General features: G+C 49.2%; 1 protein-coding gene across 2 annotated transcripts; it reads right to left on the bottom strand.

Moving 5' to 3' along the window:
- Window positions 1-448: 448 nt before the first annotated feature.
- LOC105463993 (SET nuclear proto-oncogene) lies at window positions 449-13,926 on the bottom strand. Of its 2 annotated transcripts, none has more exons than XM_011711556.2 (8): window positions 13,698-13,926; window positions 6,215-6,272; window positions 5,418-5,560; window positions 4,671-4,774; window positions 4,465-4,578; window positions 3,042-3,212; window positions 2,804-2,950; window positions 449-2,206 (listed from the first exon to the last, which is right to left on the bottom strand). In XM_011711556.2, the coding sequence occupies exons 1-8, from the start codon at window positions 13,807-13,809 to the stop codon at window positions 2,183-2,185; spliced, it is 873 nt and encodes a 290-aa protein (XP_011709858.1). In that variant the 5' UTR covers window positions 13,810-13,926; the 3' UTR covers window positions 449-2,182. The 2 variants fall into 2 exon arrangements, with proteins under 2 accessions (XP_011709858.1, XP_011709859.1); XM_011711557.3 differs by lacking the exon at window positions 13,698-13,926 and adding an exon at window positions 7,780-8,217.
- Between the last annotated feature and the right edge of the window lie 219 nt (window positions 13,927-14,145).

Genomic DNA, 14,145 nt, shown 5'->3' with positions numbered 1-14,145 from the left:
GCCTATAAAACTTAACTTCCAAATTAAGCACAGTTAAGAGGTTAACAGTATAGGACCATTTTGACAACTATTATATACTGTAACTGTATACATTCACACATGTAAATGTATACCATCTCAAAATATCTGAACTGCAGCTGACTATGTGTAGCTCAAGCTGCAGATAGCAGCACCCACCTTACTGGATTTTCTTGCCAGTGAAAAAGTCCTTTTGAGACTTCAAAATGAAAATGCTATACTCGCCCTCTCAGAAACTGTATCCAAGTAAGATATTTGAATTTATCCTTTACTTGTACACCGACCAGCTCAAAGCTTTCTAAACCAATGTTATACCATTAGTGCTAGCCCACGCTTCCCCAGTCACTAATGATGTGAAGACAAAAAAAATACAACTTCTAAATCCAATAGCAAGTAACATTCCTCTACAAAACAAGGAGAATGACCCCAGTCCAAAAAAAATCTTTATGTTCCTTTATTGGAGCAAGATTCCTGATCGGTATACAGTGATGTATTTACTAAACAGAGACCTGTGCAGAAATTACATACTATCCATCTAGATAGGTTGTTACACTTTTGCCTATTGATGGAATAGTTCCATTTATCAAGTTTTATACATCAAAAAGCTTTTGAATTTCACCAGACTGTCCATTAATTCACCTCTGAAAAAGTGGCATTTAATTTCAGCAACTATATTTTACAGCATTAAAAAGCTTATGCATTAGGGTGCTTCTCTGCACAATGGCATTGAGCAGACAGAGCCGAGTCCCTTATCCCACCCAGATTCACAGTCACATTTGAGAGCTTTATACCAGAGAGCAGGGACAGTTACTGCTAACCATCACAGACTTCTTACTCTGAGAGCCTATCTTCTTGGCCACATTTTATACAGCCAATGAAGACATGCCAGCAACTGTCCCATGTATAACTTTGCATTAGAGCACCAGGTCTGTTGGATGGTGGTGGCAGGCACTATTACTTTATATCCAGGTAAAAGGCCAATTTTAAAAACTGCCACTTGGAGATAAAAATCAAGGGCACAATATACCCAGAAAAGTATTGAGCAATCTGGTATCCCAAATGATGTGAACACTTTCAGAAACCAATGGTAAATTGAACCCACGTTTCCCAGCTATGGAGATATTAATACATTGATTCAAATCCCATTACTCAATCCACATAGCCCTGAGGTCATCCTGCAAAGTGCGTATCAAAAAATACGAAGTTAGGGTGACAAAGTTTGACAGTGATGTTATACAAGTCAAACCTGGAAGGTCATAGTAAGCATACCTATGCTGAGAGAAAAGCATCAAATCCTTTGTGTACACATTTAGTTTTATTGTAACAAAGCAACTTGTACACTTTTAACGTTTAAAACTGAGCATCATCTTTCCTTTCCAGTGAAACAAAAAGAAAATTTAAAAATAAACAGGAACAAAATTACAATAGAGAATGTCAATTCCAAATAAGATCCTACAGGTTCTGCTGATTCTCCCATTGAGTGGCAGGGCTCAAGTCATCATTAGGAGAGAATTTATTTTTAAAAGTGTCATCTTAAACTGCAAGGATGTCTGTCAAATATCACAATTAAACATGCCAAAGGAGAAGCCATGTTGTCAAAATGCCCACTTAACCCACCCAAACATCTCAAACCCACCCTTTGCTGACCTTCTATAACCCCATTTTTTTAAGTTTTTTTTCTTTTTTTAAACAAGAGAAAGTAGACAGATACATGTTGGTAAATGCTAACTGTCCATATTCACATAGAGACACGGTGTACTCTCTGAGCCCAATATACAGAGAAAGGAGGAAAAAAGCTAGAATTCTATGCACTACTACACAGGGGCCCGGCACCCTCCAGCCTCCAGCAGAGCGAAGGGAGCAGGGTTCTTTTTTCCCACAGAGCTCGGTGGTGTTGATTCCATACAGTTTTTGTTGAGACAGGAAGGGATAAAAATGAACTTCGAACAGAAAGGGGTAGAGACTCTTTTCCCATTGTATTCTGCTCAAGGTATTTCCCCCCAAATAAGTTGAGAACCATGGAGTAGAGAAAAGAGACCTCAAGAACAGGGTGACTGAGCACAAGAGGAAAAAAAAAAAAAAAAAAAAAAAAAAAGACTGCAACTTGCTCCCAGGGACTGGAGAAAATTTAAAAAAAGGAAGGTTGGAATCCATCAGTGTTCTATTAGTCATCTTCTCCTTCATCCTCCTGAAAGAAAAAGTGGGCAGTTAATCTTCACAATTAATGCTGAGACTTGCTTTCACATGGACCACAATGGACCCCATAGAACATATGCCCTGGGGGCACTCCAGTTTCTAAACCTGTAAGTCAGCTGCATCTGTTCGAAGGAAACACCCGTGTTGATGTTGCTTATTAGTAACTTTTCAGTTCTAACCAAATCAGGCACATTTCAGATCAAATAATCCAAAATAAAACCAACCTATCCTAATTCGACTATTCAGGAATTGTGCAGTTTGTCGAAAATATGTGAAGCTTTATTATTTCAGAGATGTCAGAATTTGACCAGCTACACTGCCTATATTGCTTAAGTACTGGCTAGAGAAAAACTAGCTTGGGTGGTCATAAGACTAACCAAAACAAACAAACAAACAAAGAAAACCCAACTAGTTAAACATTAGTACCACATGCTTATCAAACATTTCCTTAATTCTTGAACAACAAAATGGCTTATTTTTTCCACAATCAGTTCTGGTCAGTTCTACCACACTATATATACAACCCCCAAAATAACATGGTGAATTCTTTAAAGGTTATCTTTGCGGGGTTAGCCAAATTTTCTTTTACCTCTCCTTCCTCCCCTTCATCATCATCTTCATCTTCTTCACCTTCATCCTCATCCCCTTCTTCATCAATATCTTCTAATCCTTCCTCCTCTTCATCATCATCATCATCTTCTTCTCCTTCTCCTTCTTCATCATCCATATCAGGAACCTTAAAAAAACACCACAGTGTAAGGACTCGTAAGGACTCATTTTTAAACTGAGACAAGTCCAACTTTGAATAAATGAGTATTTCAACTCACCAAGTAGTACTGTAATGGGTTTGGCCAAATATCATCTTTGATGACCTCTCCTAACTCATCAGCACCTGCATCAGAATGGTCAGTAAACCAGGTAAAGAAGCTCTCTGGTTCCTCATGCTGCCTCTTCCTGCTGGCTTTATTCTGCGTTTGACTTGAACGTTTCGTCAAATCCTAAATGAATACCGGAAGAGCTTTTGATACAATCTCTCTATAACACCAAAACTCCCTATAATTTAAAAAAATTTTCCCCAAAAGCTCAGCAAAAAAAAAAAAAAAAAAAAAAAAAAAAACGCAGTATACTATATACACTATTATTATTACCTAAGAGCAATTATAAAACTGTACAGCAGGTAGAAATAGTATCAACTAAATTTGGTTTTCCATAAAATTTCTTCCACTGTAACAGCCACTAGCACAACACAGCTCAAATATCTAAATTATGTCTTACTACCTAAATACGGATGTAAATGATTTTGAGAAATGGCAAGCCATTTGAAGAGCTCAGTCACCATTGCAGAAAAAACAACAACAAAAAATTTAGTCCAGTTTTTTTTTTTTTCCTTTGAGACGGAGTCTCGCGCTGTCACCCAGGCTGGAGTGCAGTGGCCGGATCTCAGCTCACTGCAAGCTCCGCCTCCCGAGTAGCTGGGACTACAGGCGTCCGCCACCTCGGCCGGCTAGTTTTATGTATTTTTTAGTAGAGACGGGGTTTCACCATGTTAACCAGGATGGTCTCGATCTCCTGACCTCGTGATCCGCCCGTCTCGGCCTCCCAAAGTGCTGGGATTACAGGCTTGAGCCACCGCGCCCGGCCTTTTTTTTTTTTTTTTTTTTTTTTAAAAACGCAGTCTTGCTCCGTTGCCCAGGCTGGAGTGCAGTGGCACAATCTCAGCTCACTGCAAGCTCCGCCTCCCGGGTTCACACCATTCTCCTGCCTCAGCCTCCTGAGTTGCTGGGACTACAGGTGCCCCCCACCACGCCCAGCTACTTTTTTGTACTTTTAATAGAGACCATGTTTCACCATGTTAGCCAGGATGGTCTCTATCTCCTGACCTCGTGATCTGCCCACCTAAGCCTCCTAAAGTGCTGGGATTATAGGCATGAGTCACCACGCCCAGCCCCAGTTCTCAATTCTTAAACTTGGGCTAAATTTTCTCTTTTTTGTTGTTTCTTTTTTTTTGAAGATAAGGGTCTATGTTGCCCAGGATAAACTCCTAGGCTCAAGAGATCTTCCTGCCTACATCTGTAACATCTAATGAGAACTTAAACTATTCTAATATTTGGCTTCAGCACACTGGAACGTTTTATATTTTAAGGTTTTCTATTTAGCCACATTACCAACGTATCAAGCACTTGTAAGCGCTTAAAACTAAAGTGAAATAGGTAAAATGCTATTTTTGTCAAATAATTCCTCAAAGCATACCTTTCCAGATTTCCATTTGATTTCGGTGGACTTTGAAGATGGATCACCACTCTCATTCAGATGAAATTCTTTGGAGAGAACTTTATTTTCAAAGTAAGGATTTTCATCAAAATACTGAAATTGAAAGATTTGAAATATGAACAGGTCCAACCAAAGCTCACATTAAATTCCACAGTGGCAAACAAGATTAAATTAGAGATACTTACAAAATCTATTCTGTAACCTGATTTAATATCTTCAAATTCTGTCACTTCAACTCTGGTCAAATAATGCAGTGCCTCTTCGTCTTCCTCCCCAAGCAGTGCAGACACTAGGCCAGAAAATTACAGGTCAGTTGAATTTTCAACAGGCATACACTAACAACAATTTAACTGATCCCTTTAAAATTTTTCCAAACTTAGAATCTTTGGTTTTATAAACCCATTATTAACTAAAGGCAATTGCTCAATGTCAGACTGTCACTATCTTTCATCAAGCAATTAGAATATAGCTTCTCCTAAACAGAATAGAAAGCAGTAGCTGCAAGTCTTTTCCCATCTTCTGAGTTTTTTTTTTGAGACACTGTCTGGTTCTTGTCACCCTGGCTGGAGTGCAATGGTGCACAATCTCGGCTCACTGCAACCTCCCCCTCCTGGGTTCAAGCGATTCTCCTGCCTCAGCCTCCCAAGTATCGAGTAGCTGGGATTACAGGTGTGCGCTACCACGCCCAGCATATTTTTTTGTATTTTCAGTAGAGACAGGGTTTCACCGTGTTGGCCAAGCTGGTTTCCAACCTGACCTCAAATGATCCGCCCACCTCAGCCTCCCAAAGTGCTGGGATTACAGGTGTGAGCCACTGCACCCAGCCTGTCTTTGTTGCATGTGACCCAACATGTTGGACTAAGTCTTCACCAAGCTTCCTCCATTCTAAGAAACACCATTTATCCTTTAATAATGCCCTGTCCAAAACATACCTTGTGGATGGTTGACAAATGTTGTTACCCAAAAATTTGGGATTTTGGCGATCAATTCTGACCTCTTCTGAAAAAATGGTTGGCGGAGTTTGTTATATTTCTGTTCTACTTTCAAAATCTCCTCACTGGCTTGTTCATTAAGTCTGAAGCAAATGAAAAGAGATGTTGATAATGATAGTATTTAACAAATTAAAAAATTGCTTCAGATTACAGATGTGTATATTTACTTACTAGCTTTGGAACCATGCAAAATACTAAATTACAATAACCATTATCACCTAGTTTAAACACTCAAATCAAAACTAAGATGGCAATTTTGTCTGATTTATCAATAAACACTCAGTAATAATGACTATTAAGAGTGCCCAAACTCAACACTCTGGTAACATTGCGTGTATTTACTTCACCCATTCTATTTCCAGTCCCATTTCAATTGTTTCCCTCAAGCACAATTTCTAAATAAAGTGGCTAATTCCGTAACAAAGTTGTAAGGCAAGTTAGAGCAACCACTGATGCCACACTGCTAAACCATCAGAAGACCTACACTGCAATTCAGACCTACACTGCAATTTTTAGTCTTTGAAAGCAAACCCAAACCTTGTAAGGTCAATGTACTTTCATCAAACACTTTGTACAATCACTTCACCAAAAAACACTGAATCTACGTAAGTATTTCCAACCAAGTTAGAATCATTTCCCCTTTGACAGTGGATAGATTTGACCACAGCTTCAATGATTACCGGGCCATTAGACACATCTCAGAAAATTTATCCAAAGTATATTAAGAAAAATGTTACCTGTCTATTTCATTTTGTACTTCATCAATGTGTTCAATTGCTTCTTGCTGTTCTTTTTCTGCAAAAAAAAGGAGCAAAAAACTTAAAATTCTACAATAAATGTACCTAGTTTTCCAGATGTCAATACTATAATATTCCAAAAGCCATTAAAACAAAAACGCCTACTACAAAGGTAAGTGTTCCACATGTTCATGCTTGTAGCTGACAAATTTCTATTTAATTAAAAGACCATTCACAAGTCATGCTGTCTGCTGGGTTACTCAGAAATTGGTTTTCTATAGCGCCTTTTTAAAGAGTTTCACTACAACAGACCGATCCTTAAGGTTTCTACTATGAAAGATACAGAATAACCTTATTCAGAAGTCTTCACGTTTATTATTTCACATTATACACTTTCAAGAGAACAGTAGCAGCTGCTAACTAGAATATGGAAACTAAAGCCATGACAATGATACAAATTAGGCCACGACTACCACCTATCAAGGCAAAACTACCTTTCATAGAAAGTTGACGACTCTGCTATTACAATGAAGACACCAGACACGCCTACAAAGACTGGAAAGGCACCGGGCACCATCCTACACACTGGCCCTCACCTTCTCAAAGCAGGAACCCCTCCAACCCAATTCAGGCGGGCGGACCTCAGATACGGCCCCACACGACTTTGGAGCACTTACTGGGAGCAAATATTAGATCAGAAAGCAGTGAGGCACAGAAGGGAGAGGGAAAAAAGGGGGTGTGCTCTGGAATAGGTGCCCTTTTGTCCTGTAAAGACTACAACCCCCCTACAAAGCTAAGTGGGTGTGAAGGGGCCAGATCGCGCGGTTCATTTCCGGTAACCATCCCGGGATTGGCAGCCCCCCTGCCGAGAGCCTCCTTGGCAGAGGCCAGCTTTCTTAGCCATTTCCAAGACCCCCGATACACTGGTCGCGGCGCCAGGTTTCTCCGCACGCTGGTGCGACGGGGCGGCCGCCCCACGTGGGGAGTGCGCCCAGGCCGGCCAGAGCATCCTCCCGGCCGGCCAAGGCCCAGCGCGCGGCCGGCCGCGTGCTCCCCGCGCCCCCACCCAGCCCCAGCTCCAGGCAGAAGCCCCGCCGGGGCCAGCCTCTGGGCGGGGGTGCCGGGGGCGCCGCCGCGGGCCGGGCGCGAAGCGGAACCGCGCGGGAGGTCGGGCGCGGGGCCGCGTCCGGCCGCACCATGTGGCGGCGGCGGCGGCTGATGGGAGCGAGGCATCATGGCGGAGCACAATAAAGAGAGGCTTCTCGGGAGGGAGGGAGGGGGAGGAGAGCGAGGGAGGGGGGAGAGGAAGGGGGGGTCTCCTCCGCCCGCGCCGAGCAGGCCGCAGCGCCCCCGCCTCGCAGCGCCGGCCGCCGCCGCGGCGCCACCCAGGCCCCCGGCCCGGCCTCGCACAAAAAAGGGCGCCGAGTCCGCGGGCCCCAGCCGGCCGCGCCGCACCCCCCCGCCCGGCGCCCCCCGCGCGCGCCCCGGGCCCCGCCGGCGGCCTGCGGCCGGGGCGGGCGGCGAAGATGGCGGCGCGGGCCGGCCCCCAGGCTCGCTGCTCTCACCTGAGGTCTCGTCGGCCCCGTCGTGGTTGGAGTTGAGCTCCTTTTTACTGACTTTGGCCGCCGGCGCCGACATGGTGCTGCTCCGCGGTCGGGGGGGGAGCGGGGAGGGGGAGAGAAGGGAAGGCGAAGGGGGCGGGCAGGCGGCTTCCCCTCACGCCACACGCGCGGGCGCCCGCTCGGTCCGGCCGCCTCCTCCCGGCGCTCGCTCGCTCTCCCTCCCCCTCGCTCGCTCGCGCGCGCTGCCCTCGCGGCCTGACGCCGAGGGACGGGCTGGGGCGGCGTGCCGGGCCCCGGCCCGGGCTCCTGTTAGCGGAGGGGAGGCGGAGGCGGCGGCGGCGGCGGGCGGCTCGGCTCCCTCACTCGCGCTCGGCGCTCCAGCCAGCTCGCTGCTAGCTCTCCCGAGCCGCCTCCTCCTCCACCTCCTCCTACGGCGAGGGGCGGGCGCAGGGCGCAGGCGCGCCAGGCCCCGCGCGGATGCTCCGCCTCCGGCCGGGGAGGCTCGCGCCGCGGCGCCATTGGCCTGGGCGGCGGGATGAGGGGGCGGAGTTGCGGCGCGGAGACACAGGGCCGGGCGAGAGGCGGGAGGAAGGCGCGCGGCGACGCACGGCCGCCCCCCGCGCCGCGTCCCCTCCCCCGCTCTCCCCTCTCAGGCCCGACCCAGGACACTGGCGCGCGGCGGGCCGGGGGGCGGGGCCTCGCGCGGAGGCGCGGGTGCCCCGGCCGGGGCGTCACGTGGTGAGCGAGCAGTTTCCCTGCTCCACGGGGCACCGGGAGCGGGGCGCCCACCACCCCGAAAGTACAGGCCCGGCCTCGCGTGGGGGCCCCGAATTCCACCCGGCCTCTTGGCGCCTTCCACTTCGTGGAGAAAGCAGGGGGCACCCCATCCTGGATGCCAGATGGGGAACTGCCGATCGGACTCAAACTCGGGCTCGTGTGGGAAGCCCCAGGCTGTGTAGTCCGCGCGCAGGGCCATTCCTGGGTTTTAGTCCAAGCCCTGCCCAGCAAGCTTGTACCCTTGAGCAAGTCACCCTTCCTCTCTGAACCCGTTTCTGTTATGAAATGATAAACGTTACGACACTGAAGCCACATTAAACTCGAAGTCCTGTGAAGGCAGGGAGTACCACATTAGTCCGCAGTGCCCAGTGCCTGCAAGAATCAGACTGAGCGTTAAGTGCCACTTTCAGCAGCGCATGGCACGGTTATCTCACCGAGGCCCCACAACAGCCCCATGCGATAGGCGGTATTCTGTTCCCAGAGATGAAAGGGGCCAACAAGGTCTATTTGAGAGTCAAAGCTCTGCACCACTAAGGAGGGCAGAAGCATTTTGTTTAAATAATACTTTTCAAGTAATGCGGATGCCCCACACTCTGTCCCTCTAACGCCCCAAGACATGAACCACAAAAAGCCTGAAAAAACCCTGATTAGTAGCATTTGTTTGTTTTGAGACGGTAGTAGTCTTGCTCTGTCCACCAGGCTGGAGTGCAGTGGCGCAATCTCGGCTCACTGCAAGCTCCGCCTCCCGGGTTCAAGCAATTCTCCTGCCTCGGCCTCCCGAGTAACTGGGGCTACAGGCACGTGCCACCACGACTGGCTAATTTTTGTATTTTTAGTAGAGACGGATTTTCACCACCTTGGCCAGGCTGGTCTACGACCTGAGGTGACCCACCCACCTCGCCCTCCCAAAGTGCTGGGATTGCAGGTGTGAGCCACTACTCCCGGCCAGCACCATTTGTTGATTTTAGTGATACGCTGGCCAGTTTCAAATCCTGGCCACGCAGTGGCTTACTCCTGTTATCCCAACACTTTGGGAGACCAAGGCAGGAGGATCCCTTGGGTCCAGGAGTACCAGTCTTCAGGGAGCCCCAATGCAGCCACTGCACTGAAGCCTGAGTAACAGAGCAAGACCCTGTCTCTAAAACAAAAACAAAAAATACCTGAAATCTCTCTTTGGACTTTTTTTTTTTTTTTTTTGAGACGGAGTCTCGCTCTGTGGCCCAGGCTGGAGTGCAGTGGCCGGATCTCAGCTCACTGCAAGCTCCGCCTCCCGAGTTTACCCCATTCTCCTGCCTCAGCCTCCGGAGTAGCTGGGACTACAGGCGCCCACCACCTCGCCCGGCTAGTTTTTTTTTTTTTTTGTATTTTTTTAGTAGAGACGGGGTTTCACCGTGTTAGCCAGGATGGTCTCGATCTCCTGACCTAATGATCCGCCCATCTCGGCCTCCCAAAGTGCTGGGATTACAGGCTTGAGCCACCGTGCCCGGCCTCTTTGGACATTTTTAACCAGAACGTGGTGTTGGAATTCTGCCTTCCAGACTCAGACTTTACTATTGGCTCTTTTTTTTTTTTTTTTTTTTTTTTTTGAGACTCACTCTGTCTTCCAGGCTGGAGTGCAGTGGCGCCATCTCAGCTCACTGCAACCTCCATCTCCCGGGTTCAAGTGATTCTCCTGCCTCAGCCTCCTGCGTTGCTGGGATTACAGATGTGTGTCACCACGCTCTGCTAATTTTTGTATTTTTGGTAGAGAGGTTTTCACCATATTGGCCAGGCTGGTCTCAAACTCCTGACCTCAGGTGATCTGCCTGCCTCTGCCTCCCAAAGTGCTGGGATTACAGGCATGAGCCACTGTGCCCGGCCCACTATCAGCTCTTAAAGTTCAAGCAACATCTTTTATGTTCAAGACAGCGCATGTCTTAGACAGGAGGCTAAGTGAGGGCCTTAGCCTCCTGAGTATCTGGGATTACACGCGCCCACTACCACAACAAGCTAATTTTTGTATTTTTTAGTAGAGACAGGGTTTCACCATGTTGGCCAGGCTGGTCTCAAACTCCTGACCTCAGGTGATCTGCCCACCTCAGCCTCCCAAAGTGCTGGGACTACAGGCATGAGCCACCCACCGTGCCCAGCATAAACTAAACTTAGTTGCAAGTGACAGAACCAAGATTCTAAACCAAGTAGCAATGGACAAAGCCCTTACCTTAAAACAGTTTTTCTATTTTTATTTTATTATTATTATTATGAGACAGGGTCTCTCTGTCGCCCAGAACCTTGGCTCACTGCAGCCTTGACCTCCTGGGCTCTGGGGATCCTTCCACCTCAGCCTTCTGAGTAGCTGGGACCACAGGCAAGCACCACTGCCACCTTGCCTAGCTAATTTTTTATTTTATCTTTTGTACAGACGAGATATCATCATGTTGCCCAGGCTGGTCTCAAACTCCTGAGCTCAAACCATCCTTCAGCCTCAGCCTCCCAGAGCTCTGGGATTATAAGAGTGAGTCATCGCACCCCGCCTCAATTTTTTTTAATGTGACCAACAGTTAGTTAGAAGTACTTTTGACATCATGACCTAGCACACACAAAGCAAAACTTACCCTTACCAAGGGTGGTGTGATTCTAATTTCCTATTTAAAATGCAGGGCACACCCCACCAAAGTGATTTCACGACCCACTCCTGGGCTGAGTCTGTCTGAGAACACTATGCCAAGGGCTGCTGCTTCCATCCTCAAAGCCTGACCCACAGGGTCACTCCTGACCCACAACATCTCCTGAGTGCCTGATCTGCCTGTTTCCCAAGCACCTGCAGGGGTCCCAGGGAACCCTGTAATGCCTTCTGACGGGGGAGTGGGCTTTCAGTTTCCCTTTCTAGCCTCCCAACCCTCCCTGCCCCTCTTTTCCTGCCCTTCCCCACACAGTGCTTCTCAAGATAAATGTGAGGAGCACACTAGGAAGTTGAAGAGAAAGAGAAAGCAAAAGGGCCAGGGGTGTCAGTAAACACCGACGAGCTGGGGGCACACTGAGAGGTTATTCATCCACACTTAGGACTCTGCTCTCTCCCCGTCTCCAATGCCAGTAGCTCTGCATTCTGTCTCCTTGGCCTCCCCCCTCACTCAGAATTCCTCCCTCTCCTCTCTCCTCCCCTTCCTGGCCCCTCTGGTTGTTTTCTTTTGTTGTTGTTGTTCTTGTCGCCCAGGCTGGAGTGCAATGGCACGAACTCGGCTCACTGCTCACTAGGGAGTTCAAGCGATTCTCCTGCCTCAGCCCCCCAAGGGGCTGGGATTACAGGCGTGCGCCATCACGCCTGGCTAACTGTCTTTGGTAGAAATAGGGTTTAGCCATGTTGGTCAGGCTGGTCTCAAACTTCTGCCCTCAGGTGATCTGCCCACGTCGGCCTCCCAAAGTGCTGGGATTACAGGCATGAGCCACCGCACCTGGCCCCCGGCTCCCTTTGAAGAGGACAGAACCCCACCGCCAGAAACACTGGAACAGAGAGAGGCTGGCATTCCCCACAGTGCTGCAATGTCCCAGGCACAGACCAACAAATCTCCAGAGCCTGGAACATCTCCCCCTACAACACACACATCTCTTTGAGCCTCCTGTTCTGATCTGTAAAATTGGGATGTCCACAGCATACGGCTGTCAGGATAGAGAAGTGCTTGGCACAGCTCCTGGCACGCCATCAGTGCCTACTAAGCAGCAGGAGCTGTTATTTGGGTTTAGATGAACCCCCTCACACCTTTCCATCCCTTCCAGTCCTGTTAATGCTCCCAGGAAGCTCACTGGAAGGAGACTAGGAAGACTCATCCACATTTTGCTGCGCACAGTGCGCTCTAGAGCACTGATGATGTGCTAGGCGCTGTCTAGTGCTTCCCCTTAGATTTCAAATCACAGCAAGCCTGGAGATCGGTACTGTGGATCCCATTTTACAGAAGAGAAAACAAGCACAGGTTGTTTTACGTGACTCACCCAGCAAGGTAGGTTTCAAGCTGGGCAGGAGGTCTCCGCATCCCATGTGGAAGAAAAGGGTCCACACTGAGCCCTGAGGCAGGACTCTTAGTCAGTGCTTCTTCCATAAGAGTCGCCTGCCCTCAGCCAATCAAAGCTTCCTGCTTGCTTGCAGGCCCTGGGCCTATCCACACCCAGCCCACGAAGTCTCCACCACAACCCTCCCCTAGGAGCCAGACCTGATCACCAGAACAGTCAACTGTGTATCCAGCTCCAGCTATGTGTCCCAAAATGCAGCCCTCACCTCTGAGTTTAAAGGGGGGAAGGGCACGCATGAAACTGCTGGTTATAATGTAATGACAAGAGGGTAGGGCAGCCTGACTCTGGGACTCCTAACTCCCAAGTGCTGGGGCTCACACGATGCCCGCAGGAAGTGACTTTCCAGCAGAGAGCTGGAGGTGGTACACAGGTAAGGAGAGGAAAGGACAAGTGGGTATCTAGGCCCCGAGGTCAGAGGGTAGAGTCCCAGGAGGTCAAGGTGAAGGGTACCACATTGAGGGAGGCCCCCAGGTGGGGAGTCTCAGGAGTGTGAACCCAGAGAGGTCGGCGGGGACCAGGTGGGCGGGCCCCAGAAGTTTCTGAGCACCTGGAGGACGTGGGGAGGCAAGGGAGGGGTTTAAGCCGGGGAGTGGGCCACGTGATTGGCTATGCTCAGGCTGAAGGGGAGGAGGAGGAAGCTGGAAGCCAAGATGAGGAGGTGGCAGAGATTCAGGCCAGAGTTGTGGGCCGCCGTCGGCAGCAAGAACAGAGAGAGAGGTGGACAGATCTGAGAGATACTGAGGTAGAACCACCAGGAATCGGGCATTTGACTGGATGTGGGGGGTGAAGGAGGGGCCTCAGGCTGGCTGGCAGTGCCCCTTGCCAAGAAAGGGACCCCCAGAGGAGGAAGTTTGGGGGCTGGGGAGACAAGCTCAGGGGTCAGTGTTGAGTTGGGGGCAGGGATGAGCTCCCGTGCACTCCCGTTCTCCCAGTCTAGTCCCTTCTGGTTCTTCACGTAAACTTAATCCACCATCCCAGGCTTAAAACCCTTCAGGGGCGCTTAGGGGTCACATCTCAAGAGGGATTGGGGGGGAAAAAATCAGAGAGTCAATCCTTGCAAATCCCTTAAATCTCCAATAAAACTTAGCGCAGAAACATACCTCCCTTCTTCGGCAAGCCTGCAGAGGCTGATGTCTCCTCCGGTCCCAGAGCAGGCGGTGGTCTTGGTTTCTTCTTTTGAGGCAGGAGTGGAGACTGGCGTTTAGGGGCCATGCTGTTAGGGAAGTCCTAGAACCAGACCACGAGTCTCCTCACCCGTCCGGAAGCAGGCTGAACTCTGAGACTGCCCCAGGTGCCAGCGGTTTAAATCTGCACTGGAGCCGCCCTGCCTGGAAGGGATATTTACATGACAGTGGGACACACACCCCAGCCCCCTCCCCCAGCCTCATCCCACCCACCCTCCAATCAGGAGAATTTCTTTTAGTTGCTCTCTGCCTCGCTCTGCAGGGGCACTCTTGGCTTTGGGGGAGGGGGCAAGTTCTTCCTTGAAAGCAGTCCTGTGCTTTCTATACCTCCTGGTTTCATGTAAACCCCTGCAGCCTATCCCCC

This window comes from Macaca nemestrina, chromosome 14 (assembly GCF_043159975.1).
Source record: "Macaca nemestrina isolate mMacNem1 chromosome 14, mMacNem.hap1, whole genome shotgun sequence".
NCBI lineage: Eukaryota > Metazoa > Chordata > Mammalia > Primates > Cercopithecidae > Macaca > Macaca nemestrina.
This window is presented reverse-complemented; position numbering and strand designations above follow the sequence as displayed.

Excerpts from the sequence above, each read along its gene's own strand:
- LOC105463993 (XM_011711556.2), bottom strand. The coding sequence starts at position 13,809 with ATGGCCCCTAAACGCCAGTCTCCACTCCTGCCTCAAAAGAAGAAACCA. Across the intron at positions 4,775-5,417 it reads ATTTGTCAACCATCCACAAG|TGTCTGCACTGCTTGGGGAG; the intron begins GTATGTTTTGGA and ends TTTCTGGCCTAG. Across the intron at positions 3,213-4,464 it reads TCAAATGGAAATCTGGAAAG|GATTTGACGAAACGTTCAAG; the intron begins GTATGCTTTGAG and ends GTATTCATTTAG.